The 19,103-nt window shown below is 37.6% G+C and overlaps 1 protein-coding gene across 1 annotated transcript in view; it reads right to left on the reverse strand.

Moving 5' to 3' along the window:
• Nucleotides 1-19,103, reverse strand: part of LOC110202183 (rho GTPase-activating protein 21-like) — a 151,304-nt gene that overhangs the window by 94,480 nt on the left and 37,721 nt on the right. The window contains 1 exon segment of the mRNA XM_020978219.2: nt 2,428-2,607. Within this exon segment, the coding sequence (XP_020833878.1) occupies nt 2,428-2,607 (180 nt within the window).

Below are 19,103 nucleotides of genomic sequence, written 5' to 3' on the forward strand. Positions count from 1 at the left end.
GCTGGAAAGGATGGCCTGGGATAAGCCAAGTTTCTGTAAGGGCCAGAAAATATAAAGAACAGAAGAAAAGGTCTAAGATGAAGTTTACTGACAGAAGGGTGGGAATTCTAATGGGATAACTATGAAAGAAGATACTATGGTGGTTCATTTAGACAGCAGGGATGATTATGTGTTACTGGGATTGGGAGAGTAAGCAGTGGGATTTCGGCATCATGAGGCTGCCGGCTTAAAGAATCACCAGACATTAGAGGCCTTTCCTTGTAGACAACATCTTAGAAGTAAGAGGGCACTGGGCTGGACGAGGGCTTTTTTGTTGAAGGGTTAAAAGGCAAGTTAACTGGGTGAAGCTTTGGTCTTGGCTTTGGTCCAATCTACTGCAAGGCTTTTCCCTGGCCTGGTAATAAGAGAGGTGAGCTATAGCATTCAGGCAGTAGTAGTACAAATTATTAGAATGTAAGGGAGAGTGTAATGAAACTGCTCACAGTACAATGGCTGAATTAAGTCAAGCGTTCAATTAAGTATCTCGTCTGGTAAGTGGCTTCAAGATAAAAGGCCTTATTCTTTGTATTTTCAAATCTTTAAAAAAAACAGTATGGAAGAAAAATGAACAAGATTTCATGAACTAAAAGCATAAGATAAATTTCCCTTCCATGCATTCTATGCTCCAACCAGGCTGGACTCCTCGCTTCCTCTTTCCCTAGTACAATGGGCACTTTCTTGCCTCTGTGACTCTGATAATGCTTTTTCCTACGTGTGTGAAATGCTCCTTCCCTTAACACGTAAAATCTCTACTCAGCCTTTAAAAATCTGAATCAAATGCCACCTTTTCCAGGAAAACTCTTCTGATTCCAAGTCAGGGATGATATTTTCCCATTTGGACTTCATAAGGCACTTGCCTCACACCTCTGATGTACTCACCTGGTATCCATTAATTGATTCTAACCTTATTTCTGTGTCATAGCCTGCTTACTATCCTAAACTCTAAATTCTTCAGGGCAGGGGCTTTATCTTATCTGAATTCTGCATTCCTCTACCCACCCCAGCACAGTATTCTATGAAGCAGACACAATAAACGGTGAACTAAATATTAACCTTACTATTGTAAAACTTGTTTGGTCAGAGTTATCTGTAATCATTGAACATTAGGCTGAAACTTCAATAGAGCAATTTCCTACAGTAATAATGGGGTTTTTTTGGTGACATTTTTAAAGATACTATCTATACCTACATAGACAGATAGATAGATACATACATACATACATACATACACACACACACACACACACACACACATAAAATAAAGATTCAGTAAAATATTTTATTAAGTTCATCTGCTTACTATGTTTAATAAAGTGTAATAGATTAATCCCTTCTGGTAGGTTGCAAGTACAAAATGGAAGTCAATAGCTCTAAATCCCAATCCCAATCCAAGATACTTTAAAAATTGATCCTAAGAGTGTTAAGAGTCCCTATAGATGATCCAGCAACTTTAGAAAGCAGCTATCACCCCACAACTCTTAGAAGAAAGTACAATTGCAGTCACTTAAGACTTTTTCAAAGTGCTTTAATACTCCCAATGCGGATTCCCTTAAGAACCAATTAACAAAAGCATAAATTATAAAGAATCTGTACTAAAAAAAAAAAATCACAAATAAAAATATCAGCACATTCTCTTAAATCAGTTTTCACACTATTTTAAGTCATCATTAGGAAAGCAGGGTGGAATTATCAACTAAGACACACCAGTAGCTATAATCCACTTTTGTGAAGAACTATCTTTTAGGACTTAACATGCTACTCCAGAGCTTCTGGATGATATAGAGGTGATTCCAGGTTCATGAAGACCATGTTAATGGAGGGGTAAACCCTGGCAGGTACTATAACAGCTTGGAAAAAACTCGAACATGGCCCCAGTGACAGGTCATGACTTCTGGCTAAGCATTAGGCTGACTAAGTAAAGAAAGGTTCATCACTAGGTTACTATGTGATACACACTTTGGCCATCGCGCTACTAAATTAACATTTTCTGATTCAAATGTTTTAATTTCAGTACAACTAATTAAATATTTTCCAACCAACTCCAAGATGGCTAGGAATAATGGAGATTAAATACTAGAAAAGGAAGATCAAGATACAGCAAGTCCTGAAGGAGAAAGATATTGGAAAATTCAGTAAAATACTTAACAGAAGGATAAAAGCTCACTTATGAGCAGAGTTACATCCAAATAATTAAGCTTCATTAAATATACTTCACGATATAACATTTTAGAAGCACTTGACAGTTTTGTTACTGATATAAAATTCATATATAAATAAAATTCAAAATGTAGAAAGAGACTATAATGAAAGTAAACAGAAAAAACGTGGAAAAAACTGTAGTTACTTTTTTTTAATGCATACACCCAATTCTAGCTATTTCTCTCTTACCTTACAGGAAAAATGAATAGCAGACTCTGGGGGATAAACAATAAAATGCCTTAATGTAAAACCAAAGCCATGAGATGTTCTCTTTAACATAACCGTTTTCGGACCCGGCCAAGAAAACGTTTCATCTTCAGATGGTGATACTGCTTCACTTTGCTCTTTTCCATCTTTATTTTTTGTTACCTAAAATGAAGATAAAGAAAAACTTTGTTTTACTAATATAATTTTGACATACTTCTAAAAATCACAATTGAGGTATACCCAGATCCTTTCACCTAAAAATAATCAGCAACACATCGAAACACTACCATAAAACAATTTCTACAAGTTCTTCCAGTAGACAGATGTATATTATCTAAATCTCAGATGACAGATAATTAAGGTATAAAACAATACTGTACTTAGATGAATTTACAGATAAATAACTATACATTACTGATACACTGTAACAAAGTATATAGACTTTCAAAATCAACCCCTCCCCCTTTTTGCTAAGATCAACAAATAACAACTTCATCAACCAGTGGTACATACTACTAATTTAGTCATTAGGACATGGGCTACCTATAAAAAGAAAATAAAGAACTAACCCAAATTACAATTGCCACATAATATAAAGCCCTAAGAATTATAGAAGAAAAAGTTCTTCCTCTGTACAAAGTGAGGTTTTAAATAGGAGCTAACCGACTAACATCACTAACACTAAATTTTGTCTTCTTTCTATAAAATCTTATTTTTCCTCAAAAAAATAATATAAATTTCACTTTTTTCAAAATTCTGAAAAAAGTTTTACCTGCTTCCAATACAGGAAGATCCTATTAGTGTCCACATTTAAAAGAGTAAATTAAATGAATGTTAAATAGAAATAAGCTACCAAAAGATAAGTTGATTTCTATAGACTAATCATTACATGTAGAGATTCCCAGTACACTGACACATACCTCAGAATACTTAACTAGGTACAGATTATATAAACCAACAGTCCACTCCTTAAAAAATTATTTTCCTTCCAAGTGCAAAAACTTTCTTTACATTTCACCAAAATCTGAAGTATTACATAGTTTGAGTTATTGCAACAGAATTAGTTTTTTAAAAGAACTATGAAAAAATTGGTATTGAAAAAATGAACAGAAGAATTGTAAAAGATTCTAAGAATGTTTCATTATCTAACCTTAAGGGAATTAAGTGTTAGACAACAAAATTTATATTCTGACTAACAAAATTAAAGTATACTCATTGATTACCAAGCTGTTGTAAATGATCACACAATTGGTTGAAGGGCACAGAGAATAAAATATCTCATTGTGCTTACTGTTTATTACCCTTAGGTTTTCCTCCAAAATGAAATTTCCCATGAATACAATGAAATTATATGATTCCTTTAAAGATTTAATAGAAATAACCTGTTATGACCTTATTTTTAATCCTGAGACAGGCATATGTGTTTATGACTATCATAACGGGTGTCCAGCAGAATCCAAAAGGAAGAGAAAATTGGAATAAATTATGTCTTCCAGATGTTCTCATATGTGGATGAAACTGTAGTGACCTACTGGACTCCACTGTATAGTATCCTAAATGAGACCAAAATTACGCAAGAGTGTTTGGCTTAACTATGAACACATATACACATACATACACTTATACACATGTGTTCACATACAAGGAAAAATTCTCATTGTCTAGGTTATAATATATGGGTGACATTAATACACATATCTTGGGAAAATGCTGTGTATAGACGGCAAATGGGGCTGATAACAGAAAATAAGAAAGCAGGCCATTTGAGAAATGCATTTGAAAAACTATACAATCATATTTGAAATACTGCATTATTTTAATGAGCCCAACTTTCTCCTTTAAGAAAAGGCTCATATTTTTTCACACCAATATTCTTTGAGCAAAACTTTCTGGATGCAAGTCATGTAACAAAAGTCTTCTGGTTATCCAACAACTAGAGAGGCATGTACTTGACACGTGAAGGCTCATTATCAATTGAGAACAATGCAGTAAATGCAATGTAACAGATATTATCAGAAAGATGGTAGGCTAGGCATATAGGAATGAGTGTGGGATCACTAAGAGTATACACACACACACCCATATGTGTATGTGTATATATATACATACATACAACACACACACACACACACACACACACACACGTCTATTTCATCTATGGAAAGCCACCAGCACTCTGGATTGGCCCTCATAAAATATCTCCTGGAAGGCCTGGAAATGAGGCAAACTGTGAGGAAAAGGCATGAATGAGTTTTTAGGGGTGAGATTATAGATTCATCAAAGTAGCTCCAACACTTCCCAGAGTACCTTGAATATTCGCAGGTACATAATTAATTTCTTGAGCACTAGATCCTGTTTCCATATAGAGAGGATCTCTTAAAAATGAATGCCAAGAACAAAGAAAGCCATGATAGAAGTTGAGTACACCTGAGAAGGCATCATAGAGAAGGCAGCATCTGAACTGAGATTTGAAGTAAGATGAGATAACAACATTAAAGTTAAAACACAATGTTAGAGGCATGGACAGTGGAGGGATCTGTTGCAGACACAGGGCTCAGAACGTACAAATGTCCACAGAACAGGAAAGCAAGCACCAGGGAGTAATCTAGTTTGGCCAAAGCATACAGCACATGAAGTAAAATAAATCTGAAAAGGTAGCCTTGGATTCGAAGAACATTAGAGCTGGAAGACTCCAGGCCCCTCTGGATCCCAATGGCGGTCATCTTTGAACTCCAGGCTAAGAAGTCCATGTTGCTGGCAAACAATGGGGCACCACAAAGTGTTTCTGAGGAAGGAGGTTCTGTGGTCAGGAGGTATATGCACTAAGCACATTATTTGCTACTTGACATAGTTCTAAAAATACTAGCAATAGCAAAAAGATAAAGGAAATTATAGGTACAAAGAGAGGAATAGATTTTCTCCACTTCGCCTATTTGTTAATGACATGATGGTTTTACTGAGAAAATCCTAGGGAATCAGCAAATAAACTAATTATGACAATAGTTTTAGTACAGGTTCCAACTATAAGACAAACCCACAAAAATCAAGGTTTTTTAAAAATATACAATAACAAAAATCCAGATGGGTAAAGGGAAGGAACAGAACGGGCATTTACTAAGCACATACTAAGTGCCAAGCACTGTACAAAACACTTCATAAATATTATCTCTTTTAGTCTTCACTACATCCCTGGGCTATTATCATCATCCCAATCAGATGTTTAAAAAAACTGAGGTAGACAGAGCACTAAAGTGACTTGCCCAGGATCACTAAGAGGAATTTCAGAAGGCTTCTTGGAGGAGGTGGCATCTGATTCATGAAGAAAGATAATCATCCTAAGAGGCAACAATGAAGAGGGAGTGCATTTTAAGTATGAGGGGTGAGGAAAACAGGTAGGAGCTACAATACCAAGTAAACGGAAAAAACTTGTCTAATTTGCCTGGAACACATAACATTTGAAAAGGAGCAGCTTAAAACTGAAGAACAGGTAGAAAAAGAAAGGCTCTATTTATACATATAGATATATGTATGCATACACACAAGAGTAAAATATATATGTATAATCTATACATATTTTGTGTATGTGTATATAGCTACGTCTACTTCCACATTTTTTTAAAAAAACAAAATCAGTTTTTTTTCCTTTATTATGGTTTCTTTCAACCTTGGGTTTTTACACAACCAAATGACCATGTTATGGAATCTTCCATGGTTGTCAGAAAAGCAAATTTTAGTACGCAGTAATTTAATTTCTCTTACTTTTCCTTTCACAAGCACATTTGTGATGAATCCTATTCCTTGTTTCCATCTTATATTCACTTTATCTCCATACATCTATTTAGGAAATCTTAACTATTTACTGGAGGCATTCATTTTTAAGAGATCCTCTCTATACGGAAACAGGATCTAGTGCTCAAGAATGCTAGATATGAATTCAGAGGACTAGAGTGTAAATTCTTAGCTCAGTATTTCCTATTTGTGTGATCCTGGGCGTGTCATTTTTATAAGTACCTTAGATGAAGACAAAAATGGCACACATCAAATTTGCTGCTAACATATTAGATGACAAAATAAGGATGGTCTCTAAGGTCCCTTCCAGTTCTAAATCTGATTAATAAATTAACTAACAAGATCATAATCCTGTGATTCAAAAAGATTTTAGGTTAGAATTCTGGGCCAAATCAAGTAAGGTGAAATTTTAAAGGAACAAATGGAGTCCTCCAGTTAAGTTCCTAAGTACAAAGTACAAGGGAAGGGAGACATGGCTTATAAGTGATTCATCTCAAAAAAAGGTTATGGGTTTGGAGAACTCTGAGCTCTATCAATAAGTCAACACTGATATGGTTGGTGGCCAAAGAAGCAAACACTATGCTACCTCACCTGTAAGAGGCCTCATATCCTGGACTAGAGACATAAAAAAAGTCCCACTACAGACAGAAAATCTTGACTGGTTCTGGACGCCACCATTTGGGGAAGAACATAGGTAAGTGGGAACGCACATCAGAGAGAACACCCAGGACAGGGGGAAGACTAGAAACCATATCATACCATACTATGGTTGATGGATATTTAGCCGAGAGAAGAAAAGGTGAAAAGTCTTAGAGGAACGCACAAGAGATGTTCTTAGATACTGTAAAGATCATCATGTAGAAGAGGGGAAGAACCTTAATTAGGAATAGTAGTTCCTGGGGCAAATTAACTTTAGCTGTTAGAAGAAAGAGTGGAACTAAAAAGATTTTAAGATTGTAGATTTTAAGACTAATGGCCCCACATGGAGAGATTCTAGGTCACAGCCCCAGTGGAAGCTTAGATTCCTGAAAGGAATGGATGAGTAGAGAGCGTATTGTGTTAGTGGAGAATAACTTGTGCAGATGCACCGAAGGAAGAAATGAATATTGCGATACTCCCTCCCTGCTGTCTCTCCCTATCTCCATCTTCTCTCAGGAATCAGAATAAGTGGCTATTCTATGTGAGTCATGAGCCAAATTCTCTAGAAGAGAGCATCTCAGTCTGGGTTCCCTCTCTTGTTCTGAAAACTGATGACAGATCAGTGATGCACTTTGTGAGTCAGATGAAAAGCATACACATTAATTCTAGGAGATCACTAGTGGCAAGGCTGCCAGAGACAGACTGAGGGAATCCAGACAGTGATGCCAATCCCAAGACTCCCCCTATAAAGTTCACAATATAGGCTTCTAGGACCAGCAGCACAACCTGAGGTTCAGTAGTTTGGAAAGGAGGCAGCCCAGAATCCCAAGAAGGTTCATGAGTCCTATAGTACAGCCAGTCTCCTCATTCCAGGGAAAAAAGTAGAAGGTTACGGTAGAGGAAGTAGGTGGGGGGCATAGCAATATCTATTTCCAACCTCTGGGCACTTGCCCAAGCTGTCCCCCATTGATGGAATGCTCTCTCTACTCAACTCCTCTTCTGAGGATCCTTTTCTTCTTTTAAGACTCAGCTCACATGTCACGTCACCTCCTCTGGGAAGCACTGTTAATGATCTCTTCCTCTATAAACTGAATTTACCTTGCTTTCCTCAGCGTTGTATTCTGTCCTCCTCCAACAGAATGAGCACCCTGTGGTCAAGGATTGTTTCATATTTGTTTTTGTAACCCCAGCACTTAGCACATTACACTGTATACAGTAGATGTTTACTAAATGTTCAATTGAATTGAATTAAGGAAGAAAGGAGGAAGTTTTCAATACCTTCTGCAAGAATGATGATAATGGGGCAGGTAGGTGGTGCAGTGGATATAGCACTGGCCCTGGATTCAGGAGGACCTGAGTTCAATTCCGGCCTCAGACACATAACACTTACTAGCTGTGTGACCCTGGGCAAGTCACTTAACCCCATTGCCTAACCAAATTTAAAAAAAAAAAGAATGATGATAGAGCATAAATCTGAGAAGATTAAGAGGATTTCTATGTAACAATGAGGGCCCAGTTAAAATGGGATTAAAATTAATTTGCAGTGGATCCAGTTCAATAGTTTTTGGCAACTTGGGGATAAGAACTAAGAAAGCAAATGATGACAGTGGTCTAGGGTTGAAAACTGGCAGGTGAATGGTATAAGAAAAAGGAGTCAGGGGACTCCAAAGGAGGTAGATAGTGTGCATAATTTAACTGGGTAACAATAACAGAGTCAAGAAGGAATGGACAGCCAGAGTAGAGGTAATGGACTAGGAAAACAAGATGGAACAGAAGATCTGGAGATCAGGAGATTATGATCTTGAGCTGGTAAAAACAGAATGGTTTTGAGCAATGATAAGATCAAAGGTCTGACTCCTCACTGTGTAACTGAGGAAGAATGAAAAAGTTTATGTAAATTGAAAAGGATGATGAACTGGGGAGAGTAGGATATATCTATATCCCCAAGTATGAGGGCAAGGACTGAGTGTAGAAAGTCTGCAAGTTCAACACTGGGAGGAAGAGATCCTTAAAACTGGCTACTGATAGCAAAAAGGCCCAGAACAGGATGAAAACAGTGAATGGAATGCACTGCAAAGACGAGAAGGATAGAGTGTGATGGCAAGAGATAACAGGTCTAGAAGTGGCAGTAAGGAAAAAGGAACAAGTCAAGTACTAGTAAGTGACTAGAGACGAAGTGCCTTTCAAAGAAAGCGAGATGTTGGGGAGGCAGAACCAAGACAGTGGAGTAAAGGCAGGGGACTCTCCTGAGCTCTTCCCCAAACTCCTCCAAGTACCTTTAAAAACGATTCTAACAAATTCTAGAGCAGCAAAACCCACCAAAAGATGGAGTGAAACAAATTTCCAGGCCAAGACAACAAGGTCAGCAGGAAAGGTCTGTTGTACCTGGGTAAAGTGGAAAGCATTCCAGTGCAGGCCACACAGCACATCCCTAGCCCCATCAAACCAAAAGCAGGCCTTGGGAGTGACTCAATCAGCAGCAGCAGTGGCTGCTTCCGGAGCTCTCAGCCCACAGATGGCAAGGTGGTCGAACAACTGGTCGGAAAGAAATTACTGGGGTACTTTTAGCTAGCATTGAGGCAGGATGTTGCTTTACCCATACTCAGATCTGGGTCACAGTCCTGGGTGGGAATCCCAGGGTAAGGAAGAACACTAACATAGGAGATGTGGACACAGTGGAGGTGGGACCCTCCTCACAGTTCCAGGGCAGAAAAGAGTGCTTGTGGTCCCTCACAGACCAGAGCACAGGCCAGGAGAGTAGTGAATACCTCTCCTTAGATCATACCACCTTGGAAGAATTGAAAACTTACAGGTCCCTAGAAGTATCTCTGAAAACAGCTGCACAAAACCCCTGAAGCTTGGGACAGTGTGCTCTCCACCCTGGAAGCAGAGCCCTACTTTAACAAAGAGTAAGAAGTCAAGTAATAGGCAGGGAAAATGAGCCTATTAAATTACTGGACTATCTGAAAGCCATGATCAAAAAAGGAGCCTAGACATAATCTTCCAAGAAATTATCAAGGAAAACTGCCCTGATATTCTAGAACCAGAGGCTAAAATACAAATTTAAAGAATCCCCTGAAAGATCCCAAAAAGAAAACACCCAAGAATATTATAGCCAAATTCCAGAGTTCCCAGGTCAAGAAGAAAATATTACATGCAGCCAGAAAGAAACAATTCAAGTATGGTGGAGCCACAGTCAGGATAACACAAGACTTAGCAGCTTCCACATTAAAGGATCGGAGGACTTGGGGTATGGTATTCTGGAGGGCAAAGGAGCTAGGATTACAACCAAGAATAACCTAGCCAGAAAAACTGAGTATAATTCTTTAAGGGAAAAAATAGATATTCAATGGGACAGAGGACTTTCAAGCATTCTTGATGAAAAGACCAGAGCTGATAGAAAATCTGACTTCCAAATATGAGACTCAAGAGAGGTATAAAAAGGTAATGAGGAAAGGCAAATCATAAGGGACTTCATAAGGTTAAATTGTTTACATTCCTATATTGGAAGGTGGTATTTGTAATTCGTAAGACCTTTCTCATTATTAGGGTAGGTAGAAGAGAGTATATATATAGACAGATGGCACAGATGTGAGGTGAATATGAAAGGATGATACCTAAGGAGTGAAAGAGAAATGCTCTGGGAGACATAGAAAGGGAGAGTTTGAATGGGATAAATTATCTCACACAAAAGAGGCAAGAAAAAACTTTTACAAAGAAGGGGAAGAAGGGGAAGATGTGGGGGAGTGAATGGACTGTACTCTCATCAGAATTGGCTCAAAGATGGAATAACATACACAGAAGTACATAGAAATCTATCTTACCCTAATGGGAAGGAGGAGAAAGGGATAAGAAAAGGGGTGAAGGGTGATAGAAGGGAGGACAGATTGGGGGAGGGAGCAGTCAGAAGCAAAACACTTTTGAGGAGGGCCAGACTGAAAGGAAAAAGAAAGAATAAACAGGAGAGGGAACAGGATGGAGGGAAATATAGTTAGCAATAGTAATTATGAAAAAAATTCCAAAGCAAGTTTCTCTGATAAAGGCCTCATTTCTCAAACATATAGAGAACTGAGTCAAATTCATAAAAAATAAGAGTCAGTCTCCAACTGATAAATGATCAAAAGATATGATCAGTTTTCAGATGAAGTAATCAAAGCTATCTATATCCATATGAAAAAATACTCTAGCTCACTATTGACTGAAGAAATGCAAATTAAAACAATTGTGAGGTACTACCTCATTCCTATTAGACTGGCTAACAGGACAACAAAGATATATGACAAATGTTGGAGGGGATGTGGGAAAAATGAGACATGAATGCACCGTTGGTGGAGTTGTGAACTGATTCAACCATTCTGTAAAGCAATTTGGAACTATGTCCAAAGGGCTATAAAACTAGTCTTCTGACCTAGCAATACCACTGCTAAAGAGATAAAAAACAAAAAGGAAAAGGTCCTATATGTACAAAAATATTTATACTAATATAGCATTCTGGGGGCAAAGAATTAGAAATTGAGGGGATTCCCATCAATTGGGGACCAGCTGAACAAGCTATGGTATGTGATTACTACTGCACTATAAAATACTATTATACTATAAAAAATGATGCGTGGGATGCTCTCAGAAAAACCTGGAAATACTTGCATGGGCTGATGCAATGTGAAATGTACTGTGTACAAAGAAATAGCAATATTGTAGGATGATCAGCTGAGAGTGACTAGCTACTCTCAGTGGTGCAATGAGCCAAGACAACTCTGAGAGCCTTGTGATGAAAAATGCTATCCATCCCCAGAAAAGGAACTGATGGTGTCTGAATGCAGACTGAAGTATACCTTCTTTAACTTTCTTTATTTTTCTTGAGGTTTTTTTTTTTGGTCTATGTTTTCTTTCAGAACATGACTATTATGGACATATTTTGCATGACTACATATGTATGGCCTATGTCATCGAACTGCTTGCCTTCTCAATGGGGATGGACCGTGGGGAGGTAGGAGGGAAGAGAATTTGGAACTCAAGGTTTTGAAAATGAATGTTGAAAACTGTTTTTGCATGTAACTGGAGAAAAATAAAATACTAATTTAAAAAATTTTTAAAGAAGTAAGATGTCTATGAAAGGCAAAAAAAAGTTGGAAAAAACACAGGAGTAATGAAGAGCGTCAAGGGGAAATTATTAATAATAGGGAAGAAGCTTTGGAGATAGTAACTGAGAAGGGATCGTTCAGTCATTTTTCAGTCATGTCTGACATTTTGTGAACCCATTTTGGGTTTTCTTGGTAGAGATACTAGAATTGCCATTTCCTTCTCCAGCTCAATTTACAGATAAGAAAACTGAAGCAAACAGGGTGAAGTGACTTGCCCAGGGTCACACAGCTAGTAAATGTCTGAGGGCCAGATATTAACTCAGGAAGATGTGTCTTCCTAACTCCAGGCCTGGCACTCTATCCACTGTGCCACCTAGCTGGCAATTCTGAAAGTAACAACAATCAAACAATAAGCATTTATTACCTTCATGCAAGTTATAAGTATGAATAGCAGGGGTAAATAAAATCTAAAAGTAGAAACAAAAAATTAAAAATTCATTTTTCTTTATTTTATCTATACCCTCATATCAACCTTGCCCCTACTAGTTCTTTGGTGCAGGTAATCCTCAAAGGTTACATCCCCTTAAAAACGTGGCTAACTGAATTCATTAGTATTTGTACTCTGATCAGGGACATTAAAACTTGCTAATGCTTTGAGCTCTTTTATACTTGTGAAGATGAAAACCAGAAGCAAGAACCTTTATTTTGTTTTGAGGGCCAGAGTTAAATTAAGCTGCTTTTTATATTTGGCCTTTAATTAATTTTTCCCTACAGCCAATAGCCTACGAAATGTTGCTCACCCATGAACTGGATGCTTTGTTATAACACAGTAGCTTAAACTACGATTATGTTTGACCTTAAAGAAAATATAACTCACCCGTTATTTGTAGAACATTAATCCTATAATCAATCTATATTCCACATAACGAAAATAATTTAGGAATACAAACAGGGCTTGAAAATTAGATGAGGTTGAGAGAGCTGAAGTTTGTTCAACTTATGTATAACAAGAACAAAATTACAGCATTCATTCACATTTTTAAAAAGACACCCAGATACTCTTTTCCATACTGTTGCAAAAATGTCTACACAGAAAAAAAAATAAAAATTAATAAAAATGTCTACACAGATAAAATATATTTGCTGTTTTAACATTTCCAACCTGTATCTGACCTGTAACTTCTCAAGGTAGCAATAACATATATTGCTATGTATGTACGTATGTTTGTACACACACACTCCTCCCTCCTAAATGATTAAACTTGAGAAAATAATTTTCTGCATTATTAAAATAATTGCTCAGTCAGAAAGTACCTATGACATCTGTTGCCATTTTCTAAAGTGAAGGAGCCAAGTCTAGCTCCATAATCTGGTAAATTAACCTTAGACACTTCCTACGATTCAGATGGCACAGCATCATGTCTAGGTCTCATCTTGTCACTTAAGGAGCCCTATCGTCTTGGCCAAATCACTCAAATTTTCTGGGAAAGCTTCACCATCTATAAAATGAGGGAGTTGGACTAAATGATGGTTAAGGTATCTCCCACCTCCAATATTCTAAGATGTTATGAGTGGGTGGTACTTTAGCTTACAATTTCATGAGCCAATTCAGCCATGAATCCACCCTGCCACCTCTGTCAGATTAATAAAGCAAGTATAGATGTGTTATGTGACACGATTACACGTAGTTTTTTTTACAATGAAGCATAGCTGTATTGAAATAACAAATATTTAGCCAAGCATAAATTACTAACATTTACATGTATTTTTTTCATTTTTTTCCTTGATTATTTATTTTTAGTTTTCAACATTCATTTCCATAAGATTTTGAGTTTTAAATTTTCTCCACCTCTCACTCTCCTCTCCATATTTACATGTATTTTTAAAAGACAAATATACTTTAGAACAAGGTTAAAAGAAATAGAAAGAGTGAAATTAAGTACCTTTTTCATTGAACTCTATTTTAAATTTAAACTTTATTTAACTAGGGCAGTACTGGAACTACTGTGATACACACACACACACACACACACACACACACGACGTACATAAAATTTCCATGGTCATTCAATTCTTTGTTTTTTTCTGTTTATAAATAATTGAGGTTTGTCAAGTTCATGATCAGAAAAGAAAATTTTGAAAAATTAATACTTAACTTTAGTTTTCCTCATTCCCCTTTAAGAGGGCCCCTTTTAACTCTCAGCCCTTCTTTTAAATGATTGGGCATCAGAAAGCCTGTATAAATTACTCAATACGCATAGCCAGTTCCTGCATGGCACAGTGGTCATCCTAGAGCCGGCTAAACTCAGGGTTCAAACCATCTCTCTACCACTAACATACCCTCTATGAAAACCTGGACAAGCTACAAACTCTTAGCTTCAATTTTCTCATCTTTAAATGGTGGAAAGTAAATAAAACCTGCAAAAAGTACAAGGTTGGAACTAGTCTCAAATATTCTAATGGACATAAAAAAGCAGCCATTCTTATTAATCCCATCCCCTCCTGTTTTCTACATCTGCAACTTCAATCAGGAGACAGCCTACCCCCCCAAACCCTTCAAGCATGCCCAGGACTCCCCCCAAAAAGAGCAAAAATGAAAACTTTCACTAGACTCCAGCATCCCCCTTCCCCAACACACACACAAACACACACACACACACACACACACACACACACACACCCCACGCTATATAGCTCTTCTTTCTCAAATTCCTACACATAGCCATCTACGTTTGCTGCCTTAACTTCCTGTACTCTCACTCACTCCTCAACCCTTCACAGTCTGGCTTCTGACCTCACTACTCAATTGAAAGTCCTTTTTCCAAAGTTACCAATGATCTCTTAATTGCCAAATCTGATAACCTTTCCTCAATCCTTGTCATTCTTGACCTCTGATACATTCAGTTGACAATGCTAATCACACTCTTCTTGGATATTATCTTCTCTGGGTTTTCATGACAATACTCTCTCCTGGTACTTTCTTACCTATCTGAACTGTTCCTTCCCCATCCCCTCTGCCATCTCATCACCCCTATCAGGAACCCTAACTGTGAGTACTCACCAAGTTTCTGTCCTAGACCCTCTTATCTTCTCCCTTTAGGAGAACTCATTGGCAACTGGTTTAATCATCATCTTCATGAAGATCACTTACAAATGTATTCATCTCACCCTCGTCTCCTGCAGCTTCGGTCTCACGTAATCATTTGTCTATTGGACACTTCAAGGTGGATGTTTCAAAGTCATCTCGAACTCAACATCTCCAAAGTTAAACTTGTTCCTTTCCTTCCAAACCCTCCCTTCTTCCAAGTTTACCTATTTCTGATGAATGAACCATCATCTTTCCCATAGGTTTGCAATCTCAGCATTATTCTGGACTCCTCACTCTCACATATCCAAAAAATAGTGAAATTTTGCTATCTCTACCCCACAATATCCTTTGCATCCAACTCCTTTCTACTCATACACGTACAACCTTAGTGCAGAACCTCATTACCTCTCTGTTAGATTAATGCCAACAACCTCCAAATTGGTTTTCCTGCCTCAAGTCCTTCCTGACTCTAGTCTGTCCTATAAACTCCTGACATAATTTTCATTAAGCACAGATCTGACTCTGTTATTCCCTGACTCAACCCGTTCCAATGGCTCCCCGTTGCCTCTAGATTAAAGTATAAATTCGTCCATTTAGTTTTTAATGCCCTTCATAATCGGGTCCCAATCCCTCCTTTCAGTCATATTTGACATTCTTCCTTCAGCAATACATCCTCAACAATCTGGCCAAAGTGGCCTTCCTTCATTATTCACAAATCTTCTTTCTATTTCTTCTTGTCTCAGCTATTTTGCACATGCAGTCCATACACCTAGAATGCACTCACCCCCACTTAATTAAACCTCCTTTTAACATGCACAGCTCAAGTACCACTTTCCACATGAAACATTTCTTGATTTCCTTGATTCCTGCTAATACTCTTCCTGCCAAAGTAATTATAATTAACTCCTTTATATTTATTTGCATTTATTCATATTAAATTTATACTATATATACTTATACGTGTATTTCCTGTGACATCCATTAAAGTGTAAGTTTTTTGCAAATACAGACTTTCATTCTCTGTTTTCCTAGTGTCTGGCACTTAGTAATGCATGTTAATTGACTGATTTGATTGAAGCCAAATTGTGAAGGGCTTTAAATGCAAAACAGAATTTGTACTTGATCCTAGAGGCAACAGGGAACCACTGGAGTTTACTGACTCAAGGGAGTCACATGGTCAGATTCGTGTTCTGGACATCACCTTTGCAGCTGTGTGAAGGATGGACTGGGGAAGGAAGAGAACTGAAAAATGGAGCCCATTTAAGATCCTGCTGCAATAGTGTGGGCTAGAGTTATTGAGGGCCTACAATAGGATGTGGTTACATGAGTGCAGAGAGGAAGGGTTTGAGGAAGGTTGTAAAGGTAAAATCAACAAGACTGGGAAACTAATTGGATTTGGGGGAGGGGAAATGGGGAAGCGGAGAGTTAGGAGTCAAGGATACTTGATGACTGCATACTTGAGCAACTAGACAAGGGTGGTATCCTTGACAGGAATAAGGAAGTTCAGAGGTAAATAATGAATCACGTTTTGAACACTTTGGCTTTGAGATATCTATAGGAAATTGAGCTGGAAATGACCAAAAGGGACCTTGTGATGAGGGACTAGAGTTCAGGAGAGAGAATTGGGTTAGATATAGAGATCTAAGTGTCATCTGAATAACAATGACAACTAAACCCAAGGGAACTTGATGAGGTCACCAAGAGAGCTATGATAGACAGAAGGTTCTCCAGTAGAGATACAGTTTGCAAAACACTTTTGTGTATTATCAGTTGTTATACAATGGGGTAAGGAAAAAAATAATAATAGAATTCATATAGCACTTCACAGATATTATCTCATAAAATCCTCATGATGACCCTGGGAGGGAGGTGTTATTATTACCCCTATTTTAACAGATGAGGAAACTCAGGCAAGCCAAAATCAAGTGACTTGCCCAGGGTCACACAGCTAGTAAGTGTCTGACACCAGATTTAAACTCATCTTCCTGATTCCAGATCCAGCACTCTATCTGATTTGTCACCTAGATGCCTATTTTATATTCATTTGTCATTATTCTTATAAATCCAAAAGTAAACCCAGGCCATGTCTGAGTTATCACAAATTTGAAAAGAATGGCTTCAAATTAACGAGTTGTTGCTATCTAATTCTATTAGCACACTTATAAGAGAATAACACTAATGAACTATCATGATTTGATCCTTTTCACACAGTACCTTAACCATTCAAGTCTTTTCCAACAGTAGTAATGAGCTTGTGCTGAGCCGTCTGTACAGTTCTTATAGGAGCAATACCGCTTTAGGATGCAAAGACAATGTGTAACTCAGTCCAACAGCACTCATTAGTGGGCAGCACACATATAATAACAGTTTTTCTTTCATGTGAAGCTAAATGGCTTTAAAATTTGATCAACTCACAAACCTCCGATGACCAAATTTTACCAACCTCATGCCTTACCAACTATGTATACCAAGCAACCCAGACACAAATTTTAATTTTTTTAGGGGCAGGTGGGTGGTACAGTGGATAGAACAATGGGCCTGAAATAAGGAAGACCTGAGTCTAAATCCAGCTTCAGACACAAACGAGCTGTGTGACATTAAGCAAGTCACTTGATCTTTATTTGTCTCAATTCCTCAAATATAAAAACGAGATAATAATAACACCTACCTCCTGGGGTTGTTGTGAGGATCAAATGAGATAATCTTTGTAAAGTGCTGCCTCATAGATGCAATATGTTATCTGTTTATATTATTAGCATGATCATATATATTCACACAAATGTCACATTTACATAATCTTAATGCCTCATTTAAGTGATTCTGTCAACATGAGATAATGTCAGTATGAGCTGGTAAATCAATCTGACTCCATAACACTCTAACCCATATTCCTTGTTACTATCATACTTAAAATCCATTCCTCACATAAATGGGGGGGGGGGAGAGGAAACACTGGTTCCCTACCCCTGAATAATCTTTTTGACACTCAGAGAAAATGAAACAATAAGATCTACAAAGAGTAAAAACTGAATAATCACTCCAACACAAAATCCAGTAATAGTCACCTTCCTATAATCTTCACAACTGGTAGAAAAACGTTATAAAACAAAAATAAAAAGAGCTATGGAATCCTATTCCAGATATTTTCTGTTGGGTCTGCTACACATAACAAGATCATTAAAACCAGCAATGTATAAATATATCCATTTGTGTATATTCACAGCCAAAATATTTAATAAGTCCCAGAAAAGCACTCTATTGTCTTGGCACCACTAAATGAAAGATATTTGAGGTAATTAAAGACACACTCCACACATGTCCACCCTGACCAGGAAGCAGGGTATCAGGAGAGGCATCATGGGTTTGCTATCAAATCTCATCTCTTCTACTTACTACTTATATGACTCTGAGTCCTCTCTGGGCCTCAGTCTCCTCAACTATAAAAACGAAGGAGGGGGCTGATCTAAATCTATGATCTCATGATTTATTTTAGAGATTTAACAGTTCTGTTAGATGCACACTATGCAATAGAATGGTACAAAGCAGGCAGAAATCCACTTTGGGGAAAACACTGGAAGGGCTGTAAGCACTGGAGATGCTCAAGTGAAAGTTTTAAGTTTTCTTTAATCTCTTCTTTACTTTTCTCCTCTCTATTTTCTGCCCTCTTAATTAGCTTCCTTCTTCTATTTCGTCCTCTGTCTGCCAGCAGCACGCATCATCATTTTAAAATTCGGTCTGGCTTATTAGAAGCTATCTTTGTGTCCCCAGTACTTTATGCTACTAGATAGCTCATAGATACCTACTGAATTGAACCGAAACAGTCCCATGACTAAGATTCAAACTTAGGAGGTTGGTGGCTTCTTCTCCATAACTTTTTTGAATCTGCAACATAGGTCACATGAGTTGGATTTTGACATAAGTTCTCATCCACTCTTAGGAGATAAATTTGCAAATCATGAACCTCAGAATCCAAATTAAAAGAGACTTTAGACTATCTAGCCTAACCTGAACAAAAATCTTCCCTACAATATCCCCTCAAAGGACCATGTAGCATCCATTTA

The sequence above is a fragment of the Phascolarctos cinereus genome, unplaced genomic scaffold (genome assembly GCF_003287225.1).
Source record: "Phascolarctos cinereus isolate Bilbo 61053 unplaced genomic scaffold, phaCin_HiC Scaffold_1;HRSCAF=81, whole genome shotgun sequence".
Taxonomy (NCBI): Eukaryota; Metazoa; Chordata; class Mammalia; order Diprotodontia; family Phascolarctidae; genus Phascolarctos; species Phascolarctos cinereus.